General features: G+C 37.6%; 1 protein-coding gene across 2 annotated transcripts in view; it reads left to right on the top strand.

The window, feature by feature from the left end:
- Nucleotides 1–14996, top strand: part of LOC129774818 (protein O-mannosyl-transferase TMTC2) — a 786337-nt gene that overhangs the window by 762627 nt on the left and 8714 nt on the right. Inside the window, exons 9-10 of one of the 2 annotated variants that reach the window (XR_008742781.1) lie at nt 2063–2203; nt 2343–2422. Coding sequence is in view for 1 of the 2 variants with exons in the window: in XM_055778813.1 (XP_055634788.1) it covers nt 2063–2203; nt 2338–2422 (226 nt within the window). In the remaining variant the exon portion in view is untranslated. Of the gene's footprint in view, nt 1–2062; nt 2204–2337; nt 2423–14996 lie in introns of both variants that reach the window. The other variant, XM_055778813.1, reaches the window with a different exon arrangement.

Raw genomic sequence — 14996 nt, 5'->3', positions numbered from 1 at the left:
TGTTGAATAAAGCGTCAAATTTCGATCATAAATACGACATTTCTTTTTACCCAACCCTATATTTCAATATTCATAAAATTGTTCAATAAATGATCTGTATTTTGATACTAAAGCATGTTTTGTACCTTTAACCAATCCCGAAATACAACTGTTTTGTGATTCCGGATTCTAAATGAATCAAGTTCTAATCAACAGTACGACGTAAAACATCATGAGAAAGGCTGGCTTCGTCTTCTAATTGAATTTATTCATTAACCTTACCTAAACAGCAACATCATAACTTTTAATATAAGCTACGTTTCTGAGTTCTTTATTATGCTTGGATATAACATATAAATCGATACAACGTACAATTTTGAATGTAAAATGTACGTTATATCGAAGTTACCCTGTACTAAACCAATTCAGATGATCGACATATCAAATTGAAGCCAATTAGCCAAAAGTATTTTTTGAACAATTACACAAAAATTGTTGTTTTTCATGTTCTCATTTTCTGTCCAATGAGCTACCATAACCAAAACATCCTAAATTTGTAAAATCATAGCTCAGTAATACGATTTCACCGAAAATACACGTTTTTGTGAATTGTACATCTTGACACTAAAAACCATCCGATAAGACTGAACGAGCAGCCGAATATTATCGTCCCGAAATGGGGTGCCATGTTACCATCGACGTAGCGAAAAAACTTTGTATGGGTTATATCTATGATAAAACCGCAATGTTGACGTAGGACTGCCGTTGGCTTAGTCATCGATTGTATTTCTTCAATTAGCAATAATCCCACCTCGGATGTTCCTCATTGAGTACGATATCGCCGCTGCGCAGAGCTATCTTTTGTGAGTTTTGATTAAATTATTGATTAAACTAGTGAATGAATGAAGCTATTTACGAATTAAAATTTGCAAACAAATCCCAATTTACGAGAAAATTATCTTTCAGGTCCTTGCGATAGTGTTTACAGCGAAAGACTGTTCTCCGAAGCTTGCCTCGTACAAAGCAAAGCGTTATATTTTTAATTGTGTGTGAAAGATGCTAATGTGCTAGTTTGTTATGATTTATCTTGTGTTAATCAGAAATTATTGTTTTTTTTTTATATCCGGTATCCGACCGGATAACAAATATTGGCTATACCAGAATTGAAGCTGATACTCATAAGTCAAATCGAATACATATAAAGAATTGAAATTTCTAAAAACCCGTACAATATTTCTGGATGACACCACAAACGTTTCGATCGCCAAGATGAAACCCAGCATGAACATATTATATGAACAAGTATCTGTTTTACATTACAAAATCTGCGAATGCTGATACAATATTCACTGCTTTAAAGACGGATTTCACTTTGAACTATAGAACTAATGTGTGCAATGCACGGAAAATCGATTATTCCGAATTCGTCCGCATGTGAGGCAGCGTGGGTGACGCTGGATTATTTCCGCACGAACAGAATGCAATTTGCCGAAATGAATTGTCTCGCGCGATTTTTCGCTATTTCACGCGACCATCCTCACTTCTCACTCACCGCTGCCAGTGGGACCCGACCGGGGTGCTTGCACTTGTATTGGTGCAAACTAAACTTGCGCATGTCCTTCTGCACGATGTCCCACGATTCACGTGACACAACATTTCTCTCGCACATTCTCAAAACTTTGTTACAAAATTTACGTCCCCCACTGCTTTTCCCTGAGACCGACCGGTTTTCCTGCTATCCATGTCAGCACCGGCTACCATCAGCAGCAGTGGCAGCAATCGCCGCGGGAAACTAATGGAAATCCCACCGAGCGAAGTGCAATCTGTTGCATGAATCGGAAAAGTTTCCTCGCTTCTCCACTCCACGCCACGGCCAGAGATCTCCTACGGAGACGACGAACTCATTAATTTTCTCCACATTGTCCACAGCGTAGATCCAATGTCCTTCCGATGGCGCTATATAGGGGGGACAATTCAATTCATCTCTATTAAAGCTGCATTTGCCGCTAATTTTAAACTCGTTTCAATCTGGTTACCAATATCCGGTGGTGCGTGAAACTAAACCCATTCAACGTTATTCCAGGGCATCTATCATCGACTGGGCGAGGTCTTTGCCCGGCTCAACCAGTGGTCCGAAGCGGAGCGATTCCAGCGGGCAGCACTCGAGGCCCAGCCGGATCATATAGCGGCTCATCTATCGTACGGATCGATGCTGGCGAGAAATGTAAGTGTACTCAAGCTCTGCCAGATTTGGTATTTCAAAACTAACTATTGGTCTCAATTTCCCAACCAACTGTGGGCGACTTCTGTGCGCTACATCGCTATTGGATTGGAAATTTAATTCCTGCCCGAAACCAGAGCAGCCGAACGTCGGAAGCGGAGCAGTGGTTTAGGCGGGCACTCCGTTTGGCGCCTGCCGATGCCAGTGTTCACCATCATTATGGTAAGTAAATTTTAGCCACACCCACCACCGTCTTGCTCGTTCCAGCTGTTGATAAATTCCTGGAAGTGTGTGGCGGAAACATTTCTCAGAAATGTCTCCCTACAGATCCAAAATATATGTGAGCTTCAAATAAACATTGACGCTCCTTTCCAGGAAGTTATTATCAGAAAACGAAGTCTTCACTAAAGTAGTATACCAGTCGATTTGTTAGACCACCATGCATCTTTAACAAAAAAGTCACAGGAGGGTTGTGTCCGAGACACAACCGCATAATTGACGTAGGATTCCGTTAGGTTATCTGATTTTGGATAATTACATCGTTAAACTCTTTGATAATGATTAGGTGGACCTGAAAAGGGTCGTTTTGTTTGATTTTTGGGTATTTGTTCATTCCACCAGTGTTTAACGGGTGATGATGACAGAAGGATGATAAACAGTCGTTGGATGGTGCGTATCAGATAAGGGATACCGAAGTGGAACGAGATATGATGAGAACCGCCCTCTATAATCCTAGACGAGATGCCTCTTGTGATATGTATTGATGATAAAGAAAAAAATTGACCAATGTAATATAAGATAATTCTTAATACCGAACACAATTATCAATTTTTCTTATCAGTAAAAACATGTTACTTTAATATAGCGAAAGTATATTTGAAATGGGAAAGGTAATTTTCTTTTATAATTTTTACTTTCTGATTGTTTATTCAACCCAATGCGAATTTTAACCCTTGTGCTAAATTTTTCACAATACACGATCGGACATTGATATGGAGTTTCACGAAGCAACCAACATTAAAGTTCCAAATTTAAATTTCATTTGCTAGAATTATTCGTATTCTTCTTACTTGCAATATAAAAATGCCCCCGACTTTCATGTATTTGCAATGCCGATTTCCATCATGCAGCTTGGTTTTGATGTCTCTGTTTGGGAACACATCTCGGCGGGAGCAAAAGCTCCCCCTACTTTCATGTATTTGCAATGCCGATTTCCCCTAGGCAGCTTGGTTTTGATGTCTCTGTTAGGGAACCGCCAGCTTGGTTTTGATGTCTCTGTTAGGGAACCGCCGCATGTGTCGTCAATTTCGACCAATCAGAAGTGGGTATTTCCGTTAGGATAGGGGTTGAAATTTTTCAATTGTTTGATAGTTAGTTTAATGATATATATTATTTTATTCAATATCAAAAATTGTTATGGAGTGCCAATTGGATTGACCCAAAAATTTCATCAATCCATCATGAAATGACTGAGCAATAAGCGTTTGAAATTGGACAATTTTCACGATGTGCTCGATTCTCGATTTTCAATTTGTACCCCAATATGTTCCCGAAAGGCGTAATCCTACGTCAAAAAAAACCAAAATAGAGTAGTTAGATTAATTGTTGAGTTACGCATTTTGAAGTCCTAGTACAAAAATCTCAGGAAAACTAGTGAAATATCTATGTGAACCATCTTTTCAAGCGGGAACCACCAAAGTTACGTTACTCATACCTTTCAAAGAATGGAATATTCTTATTGCCATGGGAATAATGGCATTCCTCCTATGTTATTGAAAGTGTCGTTATACATTGGAATCTCCAATCGCTATATTCAACCACTCTTTAGCAAAAGTTTCATTAAAAATTTGATGATAGGCACAGTATTCAGAAAAAAAAACCGTAGTATCATTCTCCTGTGTGCTTGCTCTAAAATATTCTATGCCATTGCTTACGATTGTACAGGGTTTTCCATTTCGGACTTCCGAAAGTATACAGCCCTGCGCTGACAACCGTTTGACATAGCTGTCAACCAAAGCGTCATATCGTTAGTTGAATGTCTGCTATTTTACAATATGGATCGTTTTAGCATCGCACAACGTGTTAATCTTGTTAAATTATACTATAAAAATGATGAAAAACCGGCAAATGTTTTTCGAGCATTACGGACGGATTTTGGTCGTCATGGACAGCCTACAGAGCACACAATCGCTAATGTAGTGCGTAAATTCGAACAAACTGGATCCGTAGCGGATATTGTGAAACCTGTGCATCATCGTAATGTGCGTTCGGCCGAAAATATTGCTGCTGTTGCTGCCAGTGTGGAGGATGACCCGAATGTTTCGATCCCACGGCGTGCTCAGCAATTGGGCTTGTCAAACACATCATTGTGGCGAATTTTGCATTTGGACTTGCACCTACATCCATATAAAGTCCAACTGGTACAAAAATTAGAGCGTGGTGACCATGGAATGCGTCGGGCATACATCGATTGGGTGAACGAACAACAGCAGCAAAATGCTAAATTTTCGCATCAAATTTTCTTCAGCGATGAGGCACATTTCGAGCTCGGTGGCTATGTGAACACCCAAAATTTCCGTATATGAGGCTCAGAAAAACCACACGTGATTGTTGAGAGGCCATTGCATCCGCCAAAAGTCACTTTTTGGTGCGCATTTTGGTCTGGTGGAGTCATCGGCCGTATTTCTTTGAAAATGAGGACGGCGAGACGGTAACTGTGAGTGGTGAGCGCTATGGCCGCATGTTAACCGATTTTTTTTGCCACAAATTGAAGATATGGATACGGATGACACGTGGTTTCAGCAGGACGGCGCCACGTGCCACACAACACGACCGAACATGGCCATATTGCGAACGAAATTTGAGGGACGCATAATTTCGCGTTTTGGTGATGCCAATTGGCCGTCCAGATCATGCGATTTGAACCCGCTAGACTTTTTTTTTGTGGGGTTATGCGAAAGACCGTGTCTACGCCAACTCTCCGCAAACTCTTGAACATTTGAAAGACATCATTCGTGAAGTTATGACCTAGATACCGCCCCATATGTGCTGAAAAGTCATCGAAAATTACCTGTTCCTAATCAAGGTGTGCGAGGAAGCCCTAGGTGGACATTTGAATGATGTTGTATTTCACACATAATGGCATAAACCAAACTTTAATTTGAAATAATAATCAACATAATAATATACTGAAAGTTAAAAAATAATTAGGCAAGTAGTAGTCAAACCTTTTAACTTAAAAAGTTTTTTTTACTTATTTTATTTTCTAGTTTTTAGTACGTTATCTGTTCCATTAGAATATTTCTCTACAATAAAAATATTGTATTGTATTCTATCAGTAAAATAATTTTATTTGATACCGATATTGAGTGGATTGCAGAAAATACATAGTGTGTTCTCCAAGTCAAGTTCGTTCGTTTGATACACATATCACAATCAACCTTTTTTTTAAAAAATGATATGGAATCATTTTGTAGCGCGGCCAAATTGGATTTTTCAAGATAAGCCGTTTTAAAATGACAGCAGAGATAAAGGTGTTGTATAAATCCTGTCAGTTCATATTGGTTAAATTTCCAATAATATGGGACAACCCTACAGACATACAAACATACATACAAACAGTTCATGCTAAATAAAACCGTTTAAGGAAGTAATTTGCTATTTTGTGATTGCGGCCATCTTGGATTTGGATTTTTCATGATCTACTGTGATCTACTTTTCAAGCCCTTTCATTTGATGCTCATATTAATCGGGTTTTGAGAATATATGTAGTCAGCCATTTGGTAGTGGCAGTCATCTTGGATTTGCAATTTTTCATAAATAACTGTGTTCTACTAGTCAAGCCCATTCATTTGAAACCCATATTAATGGGGTTTTGACATAATATGTAGTCCACCATTTGGTAGCATTTTGATGGATTTGCATTTTTCATAAACAACCGTGTTCTACTAGTGAAGCCGTTTCATTTGATAGCCATATATATATATATATATATATATATATATATATATATATATATATATATATATATATATATATATATATATATATATATATATATATATATATATATATATATATATATATATATATATATATATATATATATATATATATATATATATATATATATATATATATATATATATATATATATATATATATATATATATATATATATATTTATTGAAAACCCATCAATAAGGTTTTGAGAAAATATATGATCCGCCATTTTTTAGCGGCCGCCATCTTGGATTTTCAAGATCATGAAATACGCAGTTTTATAAAAACTACAAGAATAAAGGTGTGTTCCAAATTTCAGATCAATCGGTTAACAGAAAGGTGGTAAAATTTCTATTAATGTGGGTCAGCGCTACAGACAAACATGTTACAAACATACAAACATACAAACAGATTACAGGACAAGCTAAATAAAACCGTTTAAAAAGAATTCATCTGAGCCTAATGAAGAATACAGTTGAAAATTTAATTGATTTAAAATAACTTTGCGATCAATTCTTGTTAATCGTGTGTATCCAAGCTGATCATTTTCTGTTTTCTTTTCCGTTTTTTCCGTGCTAATATAACTCTCTGACAATTGGTCGGTGTTAAGTCAGACCGGACCATGTGACATTTTTATGATTTCGAGAAAAACGAGTTTGAAGTTTGGGGCTATGAGGGGTTTCAATTGAGCATTCAAAACAATTTCGATAAGTTATTCCTGCAGTACGCATGTTTTTCCAAATCTGATAAATGTGGAATGTAGCTTACAAAATGCTTAACGTCATGCAATCGATTACCTGAAATTTTGTATTTTGCGACTTGGTCCGCTCTGTCTTAACACCGACCAGTTGTTCTCGTTAGTACACAAAGGTCTTTTTCACGTTTTAGGTTCTGTTCTGCTCACACTCGCATAAGTTCGTGCATGTAACGGCAGTAAAACCGGGTTTATACGTTGTCAGTTGCTCGGTTGCGAGTAAACATCAAACGATCCACAGAATTACGTACCCATACCATGAAATTTAAAATTTGAATTGTATGCTACACTAGTAAAAAATAAAAGGACTTGTATTCCAGGGAAAATTGTCTCAAATATACTTTTTACGTGCATAAATCAGAAATTGGTTTATTTGATTTGTGATGAAGCTGCTGCTGTTTTGAAGGTTCAATCTGAAACGAAAATATGAGTCGAACCATGCGTCAAAAAATGGACAAGTTTGTTGTCACATCCTGTGCTAGAAAATTGGCTTAACTTTCTCCTATGAATGTAGGATTCGAGGATGTCTTGAAGGGTATCGTCCAAATCAACTCGCACGCATTGGATCATCGTGAGTTCCATGCTACTTTTCTTCTTTTCTTTTCACTCGGAAACAAACGCAAGCTCAAACAACAAATGGTAAATTTTCTATTTACCCATTTTCTGACATTGGGAATTTCTCAAACGCCGACAACCAGGAAAAATTTCCAGGATTAATCAATGCTGATTTTTCTCGTAGATTTTGATACTTTAATGGAAAAAATATCCATTTTCCTCTACCCCATTCAGTATCGATAATGTACATGTCGCTGAAACCATGCAGATATAGCTCAATGAAACGCAATGTGATTTAGAGCTGCGAGACAAATTTGAAAACTATGATGTCTTGGATTTGTACTTCAAATTTGTTCAAGAAGTGCGATTTCCAGAACTAATAAAACAGGCTCATTCTATTACTTCTTTGCATGAATCCACAAATATATGTGAGCAATTGTTTCAGTTATAAAAGAAGTGAAATGATAGTCATTTGGAAAACACGCTTCGCAACCCTATCTATCACATTCCAGCTGATTTAGATAAAATGACTCAAGGAAAGTAGTTCGAGTGAAATCGAAACGGCGTTGGAGTATGTTTGTATTTATGAATTTTCTATATTGAAACAAACACGAAACATCGTAGAAAATTGTTGATGATTGAAAGAACGTCCAATTTAATCGTGATACCATATTCACATTATCAAGTATAGCCATAATTCTGTGAGTGAAATCACGAATTTTTGGAGCGAAGAAAAGTGGTAACACTGCAGTTATGTAGTTCGATATCCCCCTTCACTCTCACCAAGTTTCGTGGTCCCATCAGTACTTGTTCGGTTTCCTAGCAACGATAAAGTTCGGTCTGTACGAGAAGTGATGGAAACTGTCACGTTATTTAAGTGCGGAAAAACGACAAAACAGATCTACGAGTTGCTCAACCTTGCTTTCTATCAATGAACGATTCGTGTTCCGAACACTAAAACAGTACAAAGAAACAACTGATGTGGGCGAGAGGCCCAAAAAGGGATGTCCGAGGTCGGTACGGCTGTACAATGTTATCTATGTTGTTCATGAACGCGCTCAATGCAATCCTCTTCGGTAACAAAAGCATTCATCGGTCGAAATTAATTGAATATATTAATTGGTGCGTACACCTTTGTATGAGTCATTTATTGACATTGGAGCGAATATGTTTGGAACGATGCAAAAACTCCTGGTTGGAAAACGAGACTAGCAACAAATCTACCAGACTTCATCTCCGAAAATGATTGGCCATTTATTAATCCATCAGATTATTCACTTTGGGCCAAGTTAGAGGAGCGTGCCTACACCCAAAATTGATTTTTAGCTCATGTTTTGTCGTCCTGATTTATGCCATTAAATGAGAAATAATATAACATAAAATGTCATGACTCACAAATACTGGTAAGCATTTGTATAATATACATTGTACAGCAATATAAGATTAATACGAACGGGCGAAACAAAAGACAAAAAAGCTTTCCGCATACTTTGTCACATACACGGTCCAGACCGAGATAGATATTGTTCTCCTTCATGCGCTCCTTATAATCATCTCCTTCATCTTATAATCAGGTGCAATATTATCAAGTATTTGCTTAACAACTGCTGAAGCATCATTAGCTATGTGGATAGCGTGATCGTGTAAAGCAGCTTTGCATTCTAGCCGGCCTTGGTTCGATCCCCATTGACATCGTTTGGACTTTTTTTAGCACAATCCCAATTGAAATGAGAAAAGAAAACAGAAAGAGATGTCTGCACGCATACATACAAACCATTTTTAAGCTTTTAAAACAGCTCATTATTTACGCATTTGACTCTTCAGCACACGAATTTTCTGGATTAATTCTATACTATAATTCTGGATACTTCTATACCTTCAATAAAAGATTTTGGTTTTTATCTCATTTATTAATTTTACATGTATAGAACTGAAATTCTAATTTTAAATAAAAAGCGAGTCAAAAAAGTACCACTTGAAAACGTATATTTTACATTTCATTATGAAAAGTAGTGAGAAAAAAATGAATATTCTAATGCGGCCCGCATCATGTCTATACCTGGCCACCACTGTTTTAGATGAATCGACTTAGGGGCTGTCCACATACCACGTGGACAATTTTAGGGGGGGTAGGGGTTACGAAAATGTCCACGGTGGGGGAGGAGGGGGTTTAAATACTATCCACGTGGACACGATTCATATTTTTTTAAATGATGCGCTTTATTTTCAAGAATTATCGAACTCTTTGTATTCAGTGTTTATAAAAGAAGGCTTGAGCTACCTGAGTACGCAAAACATCCATATCTTTCCATACTGTTGAACTTCTTCCCTGAAACGTGTATTTTGAAAGTTATCCACATGAATTGAGAGCAATCGATTTATTTCCTTTGGTAGGAGAGAATCATGCATTCCACTAAGATGAAGGCACAATCGAAGAATCTTACAAAGAAATTAGAGGAACAAAGTGTGAGGTTGTAAAATTCAAGTGATTTTTGAAATGTTGTAACTTCATGAAAACTCAACCTATGAAGATGGATATACATCATTTCAAAGCATCAACTTCAACCTTTCAAAGCTTTATGTTCGGAATACCTACGGACGGATTTCTATCTTGGTTTGTATAAATGTAGTGATTAAAATTATAGTAACAAAACAAGAAAAAATCGATTTCTTTGTGTAATTTCTAGGTTTTTTGAGACCTTCATCTAGCTAAGCCAACAAAAAAACAATTAACTTTATCAACCAGCCTTTATCAGATTTTAAAAATATTCCAGTAGGAGCTTTCAATACAAAGCTATTTTTGCATGTATGTAAAAGCGTTCCATCGTCTTCGATGGTTAATAATTCAATAAATGATTAACGCTCCGCTTATCGGCAGGCAGTTTGGAGAACTCTAATAAATTGTGTGTGTGTATAAAGTTAATTTGTTGATTCTACGAAAAACGCACGAAATTTAATTCAATAAAATTTGTTTGCATCGATTTTGAAAAAGCGCCAAAAAAAGTTTTACTGTAGTGTTTTATAAAATGTGTTGCTGTTGTGTCTGTTATTTTGCAAATATTGCAGCATGTTTCGATGTTAGCAGAACATTTTGAGCCTAGTATATCCTCAAAACTCCTGTATTGATTCTTAATGATACGTTCAGCCATTCTTTTTAGCCAATCAATGAATGTTTTGAATAAATTAGAGAAGCGCGTCATTGAAAATTGTGCCAGCAGTACAAAATGCTATGCGTACCCTCGAAATGTGCGATTAGTAACATTCGTTTTCTTGCGTATGTGTTGAAAATTCAAGTTTTAAATTATGAAAATTTCATATTTATGCGTTGATTTTTCACGAAGTTACAGCATTTTAAAAATTATTTTAAAATTTCGACTTCGCACTCTGTACCTCTGATTTTTTTTCTCAAATGTATTCAAAGCACGACGTTATTTTAATAGATGTGGGTTTCGATTCAGCTTCCGCTGCTCAGCTTCTATTAACTGAGATTTTGCGAAAATGGAAGGCGATCAACACATTGTTTGATGCATGGGCCATATCTCCGCAGATCTATATCTGGTAGCGATGCTCTTCTTTGATGAAGGAATTTTTGCAATACGCTTCTATTGGGTTGTCTGGGAACACTGATGACAATCGAATCAAGATACTGATCAAAAATAATCCTCGTTACACGACACATGACACAGCAGATTCACTACAGATAGCTGAAACCATCGTTCATGAGCACCTGGTGAAATATGGTTACGTAAAACGCTGCAATGGATGGGTTCCATATTATTTGACCAAAAACATTTGATTGAACGCATCTCCATTTGAGATTCGCTTCATGAACGCATCGTGTTTTGCCACGAAGAAATCATACACTGTGTTTGGTTGGATTGGAAAAAAAGCTGTATTACCAGCGTCCACCCTTCTAGGTCTTATCTTATGGACTCTGCTCGGAAAATGCCAATATCTCAACTGTTAGTTGGCTTCAGAAACTGTTAAACTGCGCAAATCTAAGCTTTCAGTGGAGTTCGAAAACGGTCCAAGTACCTACATGGCAGCTGAACACTTCTGAGGCGCGTTTAAGGGGGCCCGGTCTAGAAAATCAAAAAAATCGAATTTTTGTGTGTTACCCCAAAAGAATTTTCTCGATCGATTTGGCTGAAATTTTTAATCTGCATGTAAAAATGGATTATCTAAAGCGTTACATAGCCGTTTTTTGATATCTATTTTTTCGATTTTTTATGAGCTTCTAAACAGCGACTTTTTATGAAAAATTAGTCATTTGTAACAAAAATGACCGCCATTTTGGCAATTTTTCGAATTTTCAAAAATCCCTATGTATCCCTTTAGGTATTGTCCTAAAGTTTCAAAATATTCATTGGAATTTGTTTTCCGACCTTCCAGACAGGGGTCCCCCCTCGAGGCCAGAATTATTGCAATCCCAATTTTCCTAGATACCTTCTGAAGCCTGTGTTGAAGAAACAAATTTTAGTCGGCCCAAAAATGCCCCCGACTTGCATGTATTCGCAATGCCAACTTCCCCACGCTCCTTGGATTTGAAGTCTGTGTTAGGGAATCACATTTCGGTGGGAACAAAAGCTCCCCCTACTATCATGTATTTGCAATGTCGATTTCTCCAAAGCTGCTTAGTTTTGAAGTCTGTGTTAGGGAACACATTTCGTCTATTTATTTATTTATTTATTACAATAATCAACAGGCAGAATCTATGCCCTAATGATATTTAAATGGGTTAATATTCTCTTAAAATTACGTTTAATAGCTACCCTACATAAATTGAAATCAAAGACCTCTGCAACTCTGTTGAACATTCTGAGCAGACCGGATATACTACCGTAGGTAGCGTAATTTGTTCGCCGGACCGGTATACGCAGCAAATTTCGGTTCCGCAGACTTCTTGGAGGCACCTGTAGTTGGAATGAACGGAGCAACGCCGGACACTCTGTTTTCGACGTCAGGACATCAGACACTAGCATAGCACGGGCGACATTGCGGCGAACAGCTAAGGTGTCTAAATGGATTAGAAGGCATCTACTATCATAGCTGGGTAGCCGAAAAGGATCCCTCCACGGCAAGCGTCGAAGAGAAAAGCGCACAAACCTGCGCTGTACAGCTTCAATTCTGTCGACACCATTTTGGTAGTAAGGACTCCAAACTTGACAGCCGTACTCAAGAGTCGAACGTGCCAGCGAGCAGTACAAAGACTTCAAGCAATATATGTCATTGAAATCTTTACCGATTCGAAACAAAAATCCCAGACTTCTGGAAGCTTTGCCCACAATATATGAAATGTGCTGCTGTAACGATAGTTTGCTGTCTAGAAGTACCCCTAGATTTTTGATACAGTTGGTTCTCTCGATGGAAGTATCCAAGAGTTTATAATCGAACAAGATCGGTTCCTTTTTTCTTGAATAGGTGATAATAGCACATTTACTTGGGTTCACATTCATGCAATTAGCAATACACCATTCGGCAAAACTATCCAGCTGTTGCTGAAGTAGGCAGGCATCGGCAGTCGAGTTGATTATAAAATAAATTTTCATATCGTCGGCGAATGACAAGCGCGGAAGGTTCAGCTTAAAATTGACGTCATTGAAGTACAAGAGGAAAATCAACGGCCCCAGGTGGCTGCCTTGAGGAATCCCAGATGGCGCGTCGAATTTGCGCGAGAAATGATCACCAATTTTTACTGCTAGCTGGCGACCGATTAGGTATGACCGCAGGCAACTGATTATTCTGCCGCCAAACCCCAAATTCTCCATTTTAGAAATCACAATTTCGTGATTAATGCTGTCAAACGCTGCTGTCAGGTCGAAATATATCGCATCTGTTTGTTTGGCGCTATTGAAACCTTCCGTTATATAAGCCGTGAAAGTCAACAGATTGGTTACAGTAGATCTCTTAGGCATAAATCCATGTTGGTCTTCTACAATTTAATGCTGGCAGAAACTAAAGATCGGTTCCAAGACAACAAGCTCAAGCAGTTTGGCGACCGAGCTTAGTGCGGAAATTCCTCGGTAGTTATCGATTTGAGTCTTGGCACCCTTTTTATGTACAGGAATCAAAAACGCCGACTTCCAGGAAGTTGGAAATGTTCCACTAATCAACGATAAGCGGAAAATGCGACAAAGAGGAATCATCAGATTAGCTGCGCATTTCTTCAATATAATAGACGGAATTCCATCAGGACCAACTGAGCAAGACGCCTTGAGTTTGTTCATAGCAGATTGTACCATTGGCTCGTCAACCTCGATATGGGAGCAAGACTGGCCGAGAAAAGGTACGTTTCCAGCAGCAGATTCAATTTGTGGACGGTCATCAAAGCTACATCACGGACGCGGTCTGGTGGTACATAAACGGCGCACAGAAATAGCGAGTGATCAAACATCTTAATTTCAACCCACACTTGTTCGATGCTTCGGAGAGAACAAAAGCCCCCCTACTTTCATGTATTTGCAATTCCGATTTCCACAAGGCTTCTTGGTTCAAGACTTCAACACAACACAGACTTCAAGTGTTGGGGAAACCGTAAAGCGGGCCAATCAAAACGAGGCAGTTAGGTCGTTTAGATAACGCTTAACATTTTACAGTTATTTCATTATTTTTCTAATGAAAAATAACATTTTATTAATTGCGATAGATGCGTAGAAATATTCCCTATCAATTGATGCAAACATCTTTCCGATCCAGTAGAAAATGTTCGAGTTATAAGCATTCGAAATCTTGCATTTTTTCCTGCATGTTCAGTGTTTATGTTTTCATTTTACTCCCATACATTTCGGTTAGACGTAGTCCCACGTCAAAATGTTACTTTAAATAGAGAAAACATATTTGAAATGGAAAAGGTAATTTTCTTTTATAATTTTTACTTTATGAAAGTCTATTCAACCCAATGCGAATTTTAATCGGACTAACAACACCTAATACTATATGTAGAGCATATGGGAAATCACTTTTTCTAATATTTCTTTACTTTTCCAATTTTTCTCGTCGTATAAACTTTCCTTGGGTGAAAATGAACACAACAAAACAGACAGCTTAAACCAGATGAACAAATGACCAATTGGAATAAATCGTTTCTTACATACTACCATACTACCTACCAAGCAACCAACATTAAAGTCTTAAATTTTAATTTTATTTGCTAGAATAAATCGTATCACTCACCTTACTTACAATATAAAAATGCCCTCGAATCGCATATATTTGCAATGCCGAAACAAACAAAAGTTCGGTGATAACAAAACCCCCAACTTTCATGTATTTGCTATGCCGATTTCCCCCAGGCAGCTTGTTGTTTGATGTCTCTGTTAGGCAAACATTTCGGTGGGAGTATTCCATTCTTTGTTTTTGATAGGCTTTAAACTTTGCAGTTCATTCGCCTCTATAGGTGGGAGTAAAAGCTCCCCCTACTTTTATGTATTTGCTATTTCAAATTTCGATTTCCCCCAGGCAGCTTGATTTTAATGTGAATAAGTG

Source organism: Toxorhynchites rutilus, chromosome 3 (genome assembly GCF_029784135.1).
Source record: "Toxorhynchites rutilus septentrionalis strain SRP chromosome 3, ASM2978413v1, whole genome shotgun sequence".
Classification (NCBI taxonomy): Eukaryota; Metazoa; Arthropoda; class Insecta; order Diptera; family Culicidae; genus Toxorhynchites; species Toxorhynchites rutilus.
This window is presented reverse-complemented; position numbering and strand designations above follow the sequence as displayed.